Consider the following 14,685-nt stretch of genomic DNA (forward strand, 5'->3'; position numbering starts at 1 on the left):
TGTTTCCCTAATGATTAGTGATACTGAGCATTTTTTCATGTATCTATTGGCCATTTGTATGTCTTCTTTTGAGAAATGTCTATTTAGGTTCTTTGCTCATTTTTAATTGGGTTATTTATTTTCTTGCCATTGAATTGTTTGAGTTCCTTCTATATTTTGATAACACCTTGTTACATGTACAGTTTGCAAACATTTCTTCCCATTCTATGGGTTTTCTCTTCACTTTGTTAATTGTTTCCTTTGCTGTGCAGAAGCTTTTCAGTTTGATGCCATCCCATTTGTCTATTTTTGCCTTTGTTGGGGTTATAGCCAAAAAATCCTTGCCCAGATCAGTGTTGTGTAGCTTTTCCCTTATGTTTTCTTCTACCAGTTTTACAGTTTAAGGTCTTATATTTAAGCCGTTAGTCCGATTTGGGTTGATTTTTGAATATGGTGTAAGATAAAAAGTCTAATTTTATTCTTCTGCATGTGAACATCTAGTTTTCCCAACATCATTTATTGAAGAGACTGTCCTTTCCCCATTGTGTGTTCTTTAAATTCACAGGACAGGAAGTCTAGTGCAGCTTGGTGGAGGTGTCTCTTCCTGGTTCAGTCACCTCTGGCCTGGAGTTAGACTGATGGTGTACAGGCTTGCTTTGTGGTAGCCCACACCCACATACTAGGGCTGATCCTGGAAAAGGGGAAATTGTTGTGAGCTGGGGAGCCACACTGATTGGTACCCGCTCTGGGTGAGGGTGAGGAGGTAGAAGAGGATGAGTTTTGTTTTGGACACGTTGTGGTGTTAGTGAGTTGCAGGAGGTGGCGAATCCAGATGAGACGTTCTTTGATGGGTTTGGGGCTGGAGACATGCAGATGTGTGAGCTCTCCAAGCACTGTGTTAGCTAAAGCTTTTAGAATGGGAGAGCTTGGGAAAAAGGGAAACAGAGAAAAAGAGGGAAAGAGGATAGAATGTGAAGAGATTGTAAAAGGTTGGAAAAACTCTGGTTATCATCTAGTCCAATATTTTCATTTTATTTAATTTTCATTTATTTTTATTGAGGCATAGCATATACATAGGAAAGTGCACACATCTTAAGAAGACAGACCAATGAAGTTTTACATGTATACACACCTTTGTCATAACCATCAAGAGCAGGATGCAGAACAATTCCATGTCCCTAGAAGGTTCCATTGTGCCTCTTCTTGGTCAATACCTCTGCCATCCATACCAGAAGTAATTGTTATTCTGACTTCTACTATCACCAAGAACAGATAGATGCTTGTTCTTGAACTTTATATAAACATTGTCATTCAATCTGTATTATTTTGAATCTGAGCTCTTTTGTTCAACATAATGTCTGAGAAATTGATCCATGTTATTGCATAAATCAGAAGTTAGTTTTTTCTTATTGAGTAGCATTCCATTATATAGATATGCCACCAAGTATCTATTATTATGTTAATGAACATTTGGGTTTTTCAACTGTTGGGCTATTATAAATAAAACTGCTATGAAATTTCTTGCATGTGCCTTGGTGCACCTGTGCACTAATTTATAACTCTAGGGCATATATCCAGGAGTGAAATTACTGAGTCCAGGTGATACAGATGAAACCCCAAATTGGGGCTTAGCCTGGGAGGGTTCTTGGCTTTACTCAGGAAAGAATTCAATAGTGAGCAGACAGTGAAAGAAAGTAAGATTCTCAGGGCAACAGTGTACAGCAGAGTGGCTGCTCCACAGACAGAGGAGGGCAGAGTGGCCCAGAGTATCAGCATACAGCAAAGTGGCTGTTCCATCCACAGGGCAGAGCTATCTCATAGGCAGACAGCCCCTAGGAGGAAGAGCAGCAGCAGCAGTGAACAGCAACAGTAGCAGTGCAGAGCAGCAGCCCCTGTGGATTGCTGGCTAAGTATATTTATACCTATTTTAATTATATGTTAATTAAGGGACAGATTGTTCAGAATTCTTTAGAAAAGGGGCAGGGGAAATTACTGGAACTACATAAGGTAACTTCCGGGTCATTGCCATGGTATTTGTAAACTGTGATGGTGTTGGTGGGAGTTTCTTTATGCTAATAAGCAGTGAGGGCAACTAGAGGTCACTTCCCTTGCCATCTGCTGGTTTCATTTCGTTTCTTTACTGCAACCCATTTTTTATCAGGAGGGTCCTGATTGATGCTTGGAAAACAAATCCTGTGAATCTTCTACCTCACAAGGGTATATATGTTTAATCTTAGCAGGTACTTCCAGTTTTCCAAAGCGATTATACTATTTCACACTCCTGTCAACAATGAAAGAGAGTTCTAATTACTCTGTCTCCACACTAAACATTGGCGTTGTCAATCTTTTAAATGTTAGCCATTCTGCTGGACATATAGTGATACCTCAAGTGGTTTTAATCTGCATTTCCATATAACTAATGATATTGAGCACATTTTCGTCTGCATGTTACCCACATGAATCTTTGTGTGTGTGCATGAAGTGCACGTTTAATTGCATGTTCTTTTGCCCACCTTTTTCCTAATTATTTTTAGGGGTTCTTGATATAAATCCTGAGTTCAATATATGTTTTATAAAATAACTTCTTCCAGTCTGTGGTTTGCCGTTTTTCTTGATAATGTCTTTGAATAAACACAAGCTTTTATGTTCAATTATCAATTGTTTATTTTATGGTTAGTGCTTTTTTATGTCCTGTCAAACAATATTTGGTTACCATAAGTTAGTATTCTCATTTTGGAGATTAAAAAGACAGTATTTATTTATTACTTATTTTTTATAGAGACTGGATCTCACTATGTTGCCCTGGCTGGTCTTGAACTCCTGTGTTCAAGCGATCCTCCTGCTTTGGCTTCCCAAAGTGCTTGTATTACAGGCATGAGCCGCCATGACAGGCCAAAAAAGACAGTATTTAAAGAGGAGGAAATGACTCAAAATTACAAAGCAACTGATAGTGCTAGAACAAGAACCCACAGCCTCTGTAGCCCCATGCTTCTTTCATGGGAATCCACATAAAGTGCTTCCCTTCTAGCAGAGGAGCTGGAGAAACAGCAACAAGCCTCTTTCTCTTCCTACCCACACAGTTAAAAGCAATCAACTTTGAGAAAATATTGCTCCACATGTATTGAGAGCCTTGAAAATATTTTTGCTCTTTGACACAATTGTCCCCTTTTCATGAATCTGAAACTTAGACAAAGTTTTATATAGGCAGATATTGATTACAATGCTTTTTAAGTGCAAAAGAAAAAAAAGAATATCACTAAGTATTCAGCAACAATGGCTAATCAAGTTGTGGCACATCTATAACATTAAATAGAATAGCTGTGTAATATTCAATTTAGGGTGTTTTTGAAAAATATTTAATGACCTGTGAAAATGAACACAATGTAATATATATTTTGTGCATTTTAAAAACTCAAATTTATTGAGATACAATTTATACATCAAAAATGCACCTATAAATTTATAGTTTGGTGAGTTTTTTATTTTTAGAAATACACTTTATTGAGGTATAATTTACATATAATAAAATTTAAGAATTTTAGGTATACAATTTGATGAGTTTAGAAAAATGCACACAACCATATAACCACCACCACAATCATGACACAAAATTTTATCATCATTCTACAAAATTCCCTCATGCTCCTTTGTACTCAATTGCTTTTTCCCATTCTCAGATCCAGGCAACCACTGATCCATTTTCTGTCGTGAGAGATTAGAGTTCCCTCTTCTAGAGTTTCATATCAATGGAACAATCTGGTATTTTGTCTGTTCTGCAGAGCTTCTTTTACTCAACATAATGGTTTTGAGATTCATCTATGTTGTTGCCTGCAATGGTAATTCCTTTTTAATGCTACATAGTATTCTGTTGAATAAATAGATCACATTTTAATTTAATATATGATATACAGATATGTTATAAAGGCTGAATAAACAGGAAAAAATAAAAAGAGGCAAAGCTTGAGGAAGTTTCTGTCTGTCCATTCTCCTATTGATGGGCATTTTTGTTGTTACTAGTTTGGGGTTAACGTGACTAAAGCTACAATGAATATTTGCACAAGGGATAGGTTTTTGTGTGGACATATGCATGCATTTCTCTTGGGTAAATTCCTAGGAGTAGGATTGTCAGGTAGTATGGTAAGTGCATGTTTAACTTTGTAAGAAACTGCCAAACTGTTTTCCAAAGTGGCTGCACCATTTTATATTTTTATCAGTGTTCCAGTTACTTTATATCCTAACTAGTATTTGGAATTAAAGTTTTGAAAATCAGTTGTTTTTGTTTTTAATACTGGTCACACACCTATCAGCCATTCTAATACCAGCCATTCTAATAGGTATGTAGTAGTATTCTAATATTCTAATATTGGCCATATAGTAATATTAGCCATGTAGTAATATTCTAATATTAGCCATCCTGATAGGCATGTGGCAGTATCTCACTAAGGTTTTTTTTAAACAACTTTTCTTGACATATAATGTGGCAGTATCTCACTAAGGTTTTTTTTTAAATAATTTATTGACATGTAATTTACATACCATAAAGTTCACCTGTTCAAAGTGTATAGTTCAGTGTTTTTAGTGTATTTTCAGCGTTGTGCAATCAGCAACATAATCTAATTTTAATATATTTTTATCTCACCAAAGAGATATTGGGTACCCATTAGCAGTCTTTCCCCATGTCTGCCATGCAAATAATAAGTGAAAAAAGCAAAACAAAACATATTATTTCAATTTTGTAAAAGACACAAATATATATATTTGTGTGTATACATATATGTATATGGATATACATACTTATATATAATATATACACATATATACATATTTTATAGGTACATATATAATATGATATGGAAAAAAGACTATAAGGAAATACACCAAACACAAACCTCAGTTGTCTCTTTGTGATAGTATTTATACATAACTTTATTTTCCCCTCTGTATTTTTTGAAATTTCAGAATTCCCCATAATAGCACATATTACCTTTATAATTTAAAAAATCATTTATATATTAAGAAAAGACATTTCTTCAGGCTACATCTATCAAAGGGGGCAGCATTATCCCAGCTATGATCACTCTGTATTTGCAGTCTGACTTCCTGTGGAAAGAAAGCTTGTAAAATCTTATTCTTCTGGGTATCTGCAGTGAGTTGGCAGTATAAACTTGCAGTTTGCAATATTTACGTGAACTGCCTGGGGGAGTCCTGTAAACTACTCTAGAGTTGGTTTCTCTATTGACAGACTGTTGAATACTTAGAAAATGTGCTCTGAAAGCAAATCCATGTGGGAGTTGACTCAAGGGGTGCATATTGTCTTGTGATACATCAATATGAGTGAAGAGAGGTGCTCTTTGCTGGGACTTCATTTTCCTAGTTTGTGAAGTGTGTCTGTTGCCATGTAGGTATGTGCATGTGTGTATGCACATTTGTATGAATTTGTAACATATATTTTCACATTGTAAGTTACTGTGGGTTTAGAAGGTAATAAGGTTTGGCTGTGTCCCCACCCAAATCTCATCTTGAATTGCAGTTCCCACAATCCCTACATGTCATAGGAGGGGCCCAGTGGGAGGTAATTGAATCATGGGGGTGGTTACCTCCATGCTGTTCTCATGATAGTGGGTAAGTTCTCACAAGATCTGATGATTTTATAAGAGGCTTTTCCCCCTTTCGCTTTGTACTTCTCTCTTGCTGCCGCCGTGTGAAAAAGGACATGTTTGCTTCCTCTGTTGCCATGATTGTAAGTTTCCTGAGGCCACCCTAGCCCTGCAGAACTGTGAGTCAATTAAACTTCTCTCCTTTATAAATTACCCAGTCTCAGGTATGTCTTTATTGTCAGTGTGAGAAGGGACTAATACAGAAGGCTAAGTATATCGGCCCTCAAGCTCTAGTTTAATGATTATCATGCAGTTTGATTTAGGATAAGTCAAATTCTCATTGCTTTAATTACATTTCCACCTTGATTCACAGAGAGAACAATAACCTCCCTCTCAATAAAGACCTATGGAAATGAATTGCATTGCATCTGTGCTTTGAACAAAAATATGCTTTTCTTGGAATCTGCACATTATTTTACATCTCAAAGGTCATTTTCTGGAGTGAAATCGAACTGATATTAATCATTTTCAAGGAGAAGAAACAGACTGGGGAAAACTTGCCTTAGTCAGGATTGAAGGTAAAGAAACAAAACCCAATGTAGGCTAGTTCAGATACAGGGGAGAAGGTATGTGGTCAAGACTGAATAAACAGAAAAAAATAAAAAGAGGCAAGCCTTGAGGCAGTTTCTCTGTGTTTCTGTGTCTTTGTCTCAGATATCATAAAGGTCCTGGTATCTCTCTGTCTTTGCTCTTTCAGATTCTTCTTTGCTGATTGGCTACCTCTGCTTATGCCTGGTCTCTGCTCTCCTAACTTCAGCTTGAGCATGGCTTTGCTCAAGACACTGTGTTGGCTCTGGTCTCACTTCTAGGTGACCATCCAGTTTAACTTTGCGTACCTCATCTACTCAGTCCTGGGAGAGGACTCTGGCTCGGCTTTGACCAGAGTTCCTAGCAGATATGGTGTGAAGGGAGGTCCTATACCAAAATATGACCATGTGTGCTTACCTTTCAGCACAGGCTTAATGGTGATGGCTGACTACTGCAAGGATAGAAGGAATCTCGTCACCGTGGTTGCTGTTTTCCTTCTCTTCTTGCCAATCCGCATGATACAGACATGTAAATGAGAAGGTAATATGTAAAGGTAATATGAGAAGATAATATGTAGTGTGTGGTAGGCAGTCTCCAAAATGGCCTCACAATGATCCGCATCTCCTGGGATTCATGTCCTTGTGTAATCTCCTCTCCCAGATTGTGGGCTGGACCTAGTGGTTCACTTCTACTAAGCAGACTATGAGAAAAGTAATAAGATGTCACTTCTGAGTTAGGCTCCCAAAAGACTATGGCTTCCATCTTCTGTGCTCTCTCTTACTCTCTTGCTTGCTTGGATGGAACAAATGCCATGTTGTGAGCTGCCCTGTGGAGAGGCCCATGTGAAAGGAACTAGGGGAGGCCTCTGGCCAACAGCCAGCATGGAACAGAAGCCTTGGTCCAACATCTGCAGGAAAATCAATTCTGCCTGTAACCACGAGTCAACTTAGGAGGCAGATGTTCCCCAGTTGAGCCTTGAGATGACTGCAGCTCATCTCAGGTGAGATACCCAGCCAAGCTGTGCCCAAATTCCTGACCCACAGATAATGTGAGATACTAAATGTTTGTTTTTTTATGCCACCAAGTTTTGGAGGTAATTTATTACATGGCAATAGATAGCAAATACATGGTCTCCCCAGATAATACTGTATTATTATTATTTATTATTATTATTTTTGAAACAGGATCTCACTCTGTCACCTAGGCTGGAGTGCAGTGGCATGATCATGGCACACTGCAGCCTTGACCTCATGGGTTCACCGAGTAGCTGGGACTATATAACGCTGTTTTTGAAGCCCAGGTTCCCTTCAAAACAACTTGTAAGAGGTTATGTGACCCAAGAAGCTATTCTGAATAACTTGTTTAGGTCAAAGTAACAGTCTCTTCTAGCATAGTTGGCGAGCTCAAGTGCAGCCACCATGCCTTCTGTATGGCCAGTTGGACAGGAGGAGTTAGGTTCTAACAGTGACAGCGTAGCTGTATTAAATGCAAACAGAAACGGCTTCATCCTGGAGAATCCCAGAGGAGAGTGAAATGTTTCAATCTGTGGTGTCATATCTGAGACGTGGAGAGGGTTATACCTGGTGGTTCTAGTGTCCGTTTAAACTCCAAATGACAATGAACTTAAATATGTGCTGGTGAGATGCCAAGCCCCTATGCCAGTGTTCCAGAGAGCTGATGTGGACCACAGGGGAAGCCTCTGCCTTCTGGAACATCCCTGGGATGAAAGTTTAGGCATGGGATGCTGTTACATCTCAGTCTCGCTAAAAACATTATTAGGGCTCAGAAGTCTAGAGAGCATTGCAGTGGTCCAGCCACTTCTGCAAACTCCATTTCATAGGGAAAGCATTTCAGGAGCTCTCCAGAAACCAAGACTCCTCAAAGTCCTGTGTCCTACAGCAGGTTCCACAGATGGATTAGGAAGTTCTTTTGTTGGGGAATTAGCCCACAGTCAGAGAGCATAGTTTCCTGCTGCTTCTGTCCCCAGGGCAGGGTTTTCCCTAAGCATCCTTGAATACCAAGAAAATGCTTGTTTCTCAATTCCCACTCCTGGTTTTTGGCCTCCATTTTTACAAAGTGAATGTATCTAACGCCGTCCTCTTTTGCACCCTCATCTGCCTCATGTCAGAGGTTTCCCTTTTCTTCATCTGTGTCCTTCCTTAGATCTTTGGGTTGCATTCCAGTGACCATACACATGCGAAATACTTGAACACAGTTTTATTGACACAAACATCCTGTTGCCACAGAAAGAATTGTGAAGAAATTATATGTACTGTATCAGGAGGGACTTTTTCTTTGATCTTTCAAAAGCAGAACTCCTCAGGGTGCTGTACATACCCTTTAGCCTGGAAGCCTCTTCCTTATGAGCCATGAAAGACATCTCCCTTTCCTGGCCACACATCCTCCCACCCAGAATTCAGTGGCATCACAGGCCAAGCATGATGGATGCTGAGCTGATGAGACAGGGCAGGGTCTGGCCCAGCCACAGCCATGGTTCTTCAGTATGCAGAGGACAAGGTGGTAGTCTCAGTACATGAAAAAGACTGTGAATGGAAAAGTGTGCTTTTGGAAGGATGGTGAGTAAGGGAAGAAAGAGAATTGAGAAAAGGGACAGCTATTGTGTCTGATTTTCAAGGTTACCTGTTGAGATTGGGCTGCAGCTCCCTTATGGCCTGGAAAAGCAATTCCTTTCCAATAGCTTTATAATAAAGAAGAAAGACCCTTTTGTTAACAATACCTTGTATTTATCTCATGTCTTTCTCCAGAGAAGCTGCAAGTGCTTCAGAGATTTTATCTTTATAAAAAGCTGATAAGTAGGTGTGTAGACCTCCTGGTGAACCCAGCCCCGCTGCCCCTGATCCAATCAGTTTGTTTGCAGTCCTCTCACTTCTGGTGATGATGATTAACTTAGGTGGGTCTGAGATCACTCTTGCAGTGAGTGCCATATGCCAGGGTACAGAAGAGCCCATTTCCACCCAGGATCCTTCAGTGTCTCTTGTTCACCAGTGCCCCCCAGCCAGAATCCTGGCCCAGCTGTCTTAAATTAAGGGGACTTTATTCAAAGGAACTGAGAGTATTTCACGAGAGTCATGGCCCATGAAAATAGCTGAGCCTTATGAAGGTCTAGACCTGTGCCTGAAAGCCATCATTCTCCCTCCTTCTGCTTTGGGGTCACATGGTTTCTTGGATCTGCCCTTCTCTGTGTGCTTCCTTCCTTCCCCTGCTTCTCTTTAGAGACCCCTTCTCTGCTCTCCTCTGAATACGTGGTCTCTAAATGGCAGGCTTGTCACTTGAGTTTTAAGTTTCAGGGCAGGTGACTCATTTAGTCTGGTCATCCTATAAGAGGAAACCAATTGGTTTAGTGTGGATCTGGTGTCTACCATGGTCCAGTCTGTTCTAGCTGGGAGGGATAGGACTGGTAGTAGGAAGGGCTTTCTTCTCCAGGATTGTGGCTATGCTTAGACTGTTCCCTTTGCTTGGAATGGCCCTAGCCTCGCCTCCCAGATGATCCTTAGCGCATGTATATTTTTTCTGAGAGGCATCCCTGTCACTTTCCTTCCCCTGTCTGCTCTGCACAACTTGTGAATCCCTCTACTCCTCTACCATTTTATAACTAATTGCCTATTTGTGCACTGTATTCCCTTTCATGCTAGCTGGAGAGTGACTTGAGGACAGGCCTTTTGGTCTCTCTCTCTTTTTTTGTATCTTGAATGCTATCAGAATGCTCAGTAAATATTTGTTGAGTGAATGAATGCATGAAAAACAATATATCTCTTCAAAGACTTCACACTTCTTTGTGTTTATGCTAATATTTTGTTAGTAGCAGAAGAAATTTCTTCCTTTTTATTTTTATTATTTATTTTCTTTCTTTTCTTTTCTTTCTTTCTTTCTTTCTGTTTTTTTTTTTTTTTTTTTTTTTTTTTTTTTTTTTTTTTTTTTTTTTTTTTTTTTACGAGATAGAGTCTCATTCTGTAGCCGAGGCTGGAGTGCAGTGGTGCAATCATAACTCACTGCAGCTTTGAACTCCTGGGCTCAAGTGATCCTCCCACCTCAGCCTCCTAAGTAGCTGGGACTATGGGCCTCTTTTTGAATAAGGACTTATTACAACTGAGTACAGAGATTCGTACTAAAGTGTGCTTGCCACTAGGTCCCTTCACTCTGGGGAATGAAGGAGGTGCACCAAGGCTGTAGCCACTGCGTTCCCGTGCCTGTGGTTCAGGGATTCTCATCCCTTTCTTGCAATAAGTTTAACAGCCACGGAAGTGCTGGTGTTGCATAATCAGTGTTGTACCCTGTGCAACCTTTCATTTTGTTTTTATGATAATGTCTACTTAGGTTAGCGATTATATTAGCTATGGCAATGTTGATTTACAACCATGTGCCTCACAAATTTATGTTGTTTAGGATCATTTCACATTACAATTTGAAGCAATAACATTAAATGTGGCAAAAATCACTCCATAACAGTAGGTGGGGTGGGGAAGGGGGATGTGGGGTGGCAAACGAAATCACCCGAGGAGTTTTCCCACCATCCAATCCCACCCTCCCCTACACCCATGCCTTCGCATTCTCCAGGTGAATCTGATCCCTCCCTCTGCCCCAAGAGCCCATTGCTGCTGATATCTCTTTGCTCCTTGCTTCCATCTCATGGAAATGGTGTGAAAGAGGGGAAGGATAAGGGGAAGGGCTGGGTGAGCATGCGCTCTCTCATGTTTTCTCAACGCTTCCAAATATCTCATTACTCCACCCTGGGAGAACCTCTTCGTGTAAATTTCTCCGTCTCCCATGATCGTCCTTAGCAACGAGCTAATATCTTTGCTGGAGTGTGGCAGCTGGGGGCCTACATGAGGTGTTTGGACATAAACACCTTCTAATCCACTATTAAGTCCTTCAGTTTGTGTTCTCATAGCGTTAACCATAATGAACTCTTCACATACCGATGTCAGTTTAATATGCTGCTTCCCGAGGAAGGGCCTGGTGATTTAGCGTTAATTAATGATGACTTATTGCAAATTATGTTACTGACTTACTGATGCTCCTGGGTGATATGCACATCTTTCAGATGAAAGCATAACATTATGACTTAGCATTCGCACGGTGCTTCACACATCCAGAACACTTGGTAATTGGGTTAGCTGCATCGCCACTATCCCTCACACTGATGCCGTCATCCGGGTGAGTTGAGGTGTTCCTCATTACGGGTAAACCTGACACACTGAATTTCAAACCTGCCAAATTGATAAAGTGGAGGGATTGGATTTTACCTGTTTGAGAGTCTAGAATGTAAGGTGTTTGGAGACTGGGGTTCATCAGGTGTTCAATGGAGATAGCCACGGATGATGCACAATACTATGAATTAGCTCCATCGGACCTTTTATTTTTATTTTTATTATTAATTTTTGATACAAGGTCTCACTCTGTCACCCAGGTTGGAGGACAGTGGTGCAATCACGGCTCCTGCAGCCTCGACCTCCCCGGGCTCAGGTGATACTCTCACCTCAGCGTCTTAAGTAGCTGGGATTACAGATGTGCACCACCATGCTTGGCTAGTTTTTACATTTTTTATAGAGACGGAATTTTGCCACGTTGCCCAGGCTGGTCTCAAACTCCTGGCCTCAAGCGATCCTCCCACCTTGGCCTCCCAAAGTGCTGGGAATACAGGTGTGTACCACTGCACCCAGCTTCCATCAGGCATTTTAAATATAAAGAAAACGAGAGGTAGTGATAGTCTAGGAAGTGATGTGTCACCAGATCTTTAGATATGAGAGGAGTTGAGAGAAGGTGGCTGCCAATGACTAAGATATAAAAAAGGCCACAAAGGAGAAATAAGCTATTAATTTGGACCACAGTGCTAATAGATATGACCTAAGTCTTAAGTTTCTTTTCTTGCCAGAATTTTCAGCCTCATATAGAGTGGTGTTTTTGATGGGAATACATCTTAGTTTCTCTATGACCAAAATCATTTGGAGAGGGGAATTTGCTTTAGACAGTGACTGTTGCAATCAATGTTGTTGAAATACCTCTATACCATAGGGTAGGGGAGGGAAATCTTCAAGTTATTTTCCCCATTTTCAGAGTGGAGGAAGTTCAAGAATGAACAATGGCCAACAAGCCAAGTCTCCCAGAACAAGGAAGGATAGATCGGAGAGAAATCTTTGGTCGTGTGGTTCAGGGTCACTTTTCATCTCCTCTCTAACTTCTGTAGCCTGCCTACTGATGCTGCCCTTTTGTGCTGGACACATTATGTAGTCTGAAATATTAAACACATCTATTTGAAACAATATTTTGATTTCTAATAAATGATAAGGAGAGGGGAAATGAGACTCCCCCCCGGCCAGAAAAAGGGCAATCTTTACTTTCCATGGGAGACAGATAAGCCCAGTTGATTTGTGGAGATGGTGTTAAAATTAAATTATTTTTCCAGAAACTTATGTATATTAAAAAAAAAACCCAACTTGTCTTTCTTGAAAGAAGCGTGATTACCCTCCTTCCTTTGTTGCCATCTCCATGACCTTAATTAATCCCTGCTCTTGATTTTATTGGTTCCTTTCTGTCTTGTCCTTGTCTTGCTTGCCAACCCCATTTTAAAATACAGAAATTGGCTCCCACAACCAACAACTAAGAATTCATTTCAAGCTCAAATATGAGTAGAGCTCATATCAGAAACTTTTATTATTCCTTGACTCCTCTATCCAAAACTTTTGATGGGACCTAAGCAAACCAGTGATACATTTAAATCAGATTAGCAATTTGCACCTTCATGGAGGGCTTAGCAGAGCAGCTTTGTTCTGATGCCTTTACACAAATCCATTTGTATCTGTAGGAAAATGTAACTTTATTTGCATCTGTGGCTATATCCCTGGGTTGGTAATGAGGATGAACCAACTCATGTCTCAAGCAGGATTGAGGGTGCTCAAAGATCAGGTTCACATCAGAGTGGAGGATATGCTCTTGGGGTGACCTCTGCCTCCCTAAACCCTCTATGTTGCAGAAGATACCAGGTGGAGGAGAGGCAGTCCCATTGGGAAAGGGAGGCAATGTGGCACACCGGTCAATGGAGACAGCACAAGAGCATGGCTGTCTGAAATTCAAATTCTGACTTTCCACCTCTAGATGTGTTAGCTTGGGCAAGTCACTTGACCTCTGTGAGCCTCAGTTTACTCATCAGGAAAATGAGCATCATTATATCTACCATATAGAGTTGTTGCAAAGACTAAATTAAATGAGATGATGTACTTAAGGCACTTGGGAGATAGCAGCAGATATTTGTGAACTACAGACATAGAGAAAGAATTGCCTGCTGACAATTTGAGGCCCCATAAAGTATATAAATTAAGTTGCCACGCTATCTCCATCCGCTAGGTTTCTGGACAGGTGAATGAGGTCCTTCTCCAGGCAGACAGTGAGTAGGGTGTGTGGGTACTGGAAACCTTCCAGAGCTAATAGGAAAATGAGCACCAACTGCAACCTGGATTTGAATGACCCATTTGAAATGGGTCATGTATTGGGAGGAATGCAACACGGTATCACAAATTCCAACACGATTGGAATGAAAGTTAGGGGCTGCTGTGTAATTGGTGGTGCAACTTTTGATGAGTCACCCAACTTCTCAAGTTCCTCATCTGTGAAAGAGGCTCTTCCCATGGAATAATGTAGACTACGAGGTGAAAAGACATCTTTGATGCCATCCAGGTATGTGGAGGTTTTAGGGTGGGCAGGATACAATGTTTTTTCATGCTCTGATTTCTTGGTTTATTGCCAGATGTTGGTGTCTATCTTTGCCATTGGTCTGAGCTCTTATGTTTCTAAGCATCTCTGTAGATTTTTTCTGTGCCTTCTGAATGGGTCCTAGGGCTTCTTTGCTTCTCAGTACTTGCCAGGACCATGACTGGGCTTGAGGCTTTGGATAAATGATCTAATCCAAATGTCAGGACTGAGCTGGCCCTGGGGTGGTTGGTTGTCATGTTGGAGAAGCAGGCTTTGGCTTGCTGCTATAGTCCAAATGTCCTCTCCAAAACTCGTGATAAAATTTAATTGCCATTGTGATAGTATTAGGAGGTGAGACTCTTAGGTGATTGGGTTATGAGAGTTCTACTCTCACGAATGGGTTAATGTCATTGTGGGAGCAAGTTTACTAGAAAGTGAGTTCAGCCCTGTCTCACTCTTTTGCCTCCTGCCATGGAAGACACAACAAGAAGGCTCTTGACAGATACAGGCAATCTGACCTTGGACTTCCCAGCCTCCAGAAATGTAAAAAAAACATTTCTTTTCTTTGTAAATTACTCAGTCTGTGTTCTTCTGTTATAGCAACACAAAATGGATGAACACACCTGCCTTTCCATTGCCCTCCCCTCTTCTCAGCCACCTGCCCATCCTGCTGCCTCAAGTGGGCCTTGTACTTCATGCACATCCTGGCCATACCTTTAGCCCTGTATTGTAATGGGTTGCACCGAGGTTGTAGTTGAAGAACCATAAGACAGTGGCTTTGGTGTCTTTGGCCATGGAGCCATGGTCCTTCTGG

General features: G+C 40.7%; 1 protein-coding gene across 1 annotated transcript in view; it reads right to left on the minus strand.

Moving 5' to 3' along the window:
- Positions 1 to 11,360, minus strand: part of LOC134810633 (NADH dehydrogenase [ubiquinone] 1 beta subcomplex subunit 9-like) — a 46,935-nt gene extending 35,575 nt beyond the window's left edge. Inside the window, 1 exon segment of the mRNA XM_063815951.1 lies at positions 11,261 to 11,360. Within this exon segment, the coding sequence (XP_063672021.1) occupies positions 11,261 to 11,360 (100 nt within the window).
- Between the last annotated feature and the right edge of the window lie 3,325 nt (positions 11,361 to 14,685).

Source organism: Pan troglodytes, chromosome 6 (assembly GCF_028858775.2).
Source record: "Pan troglodytes isolate AG18354 chromosome 6, NHGRI_mPanTro3-v2.0_pri, whole genome shotgun sequence".
NCBI classification, from domain to species: domain Eukaryota; kingdom Metazoa; phylum Chordata; class Mammalia; order Primates; family Hominidae; genus Pan; species Pan troglodytes.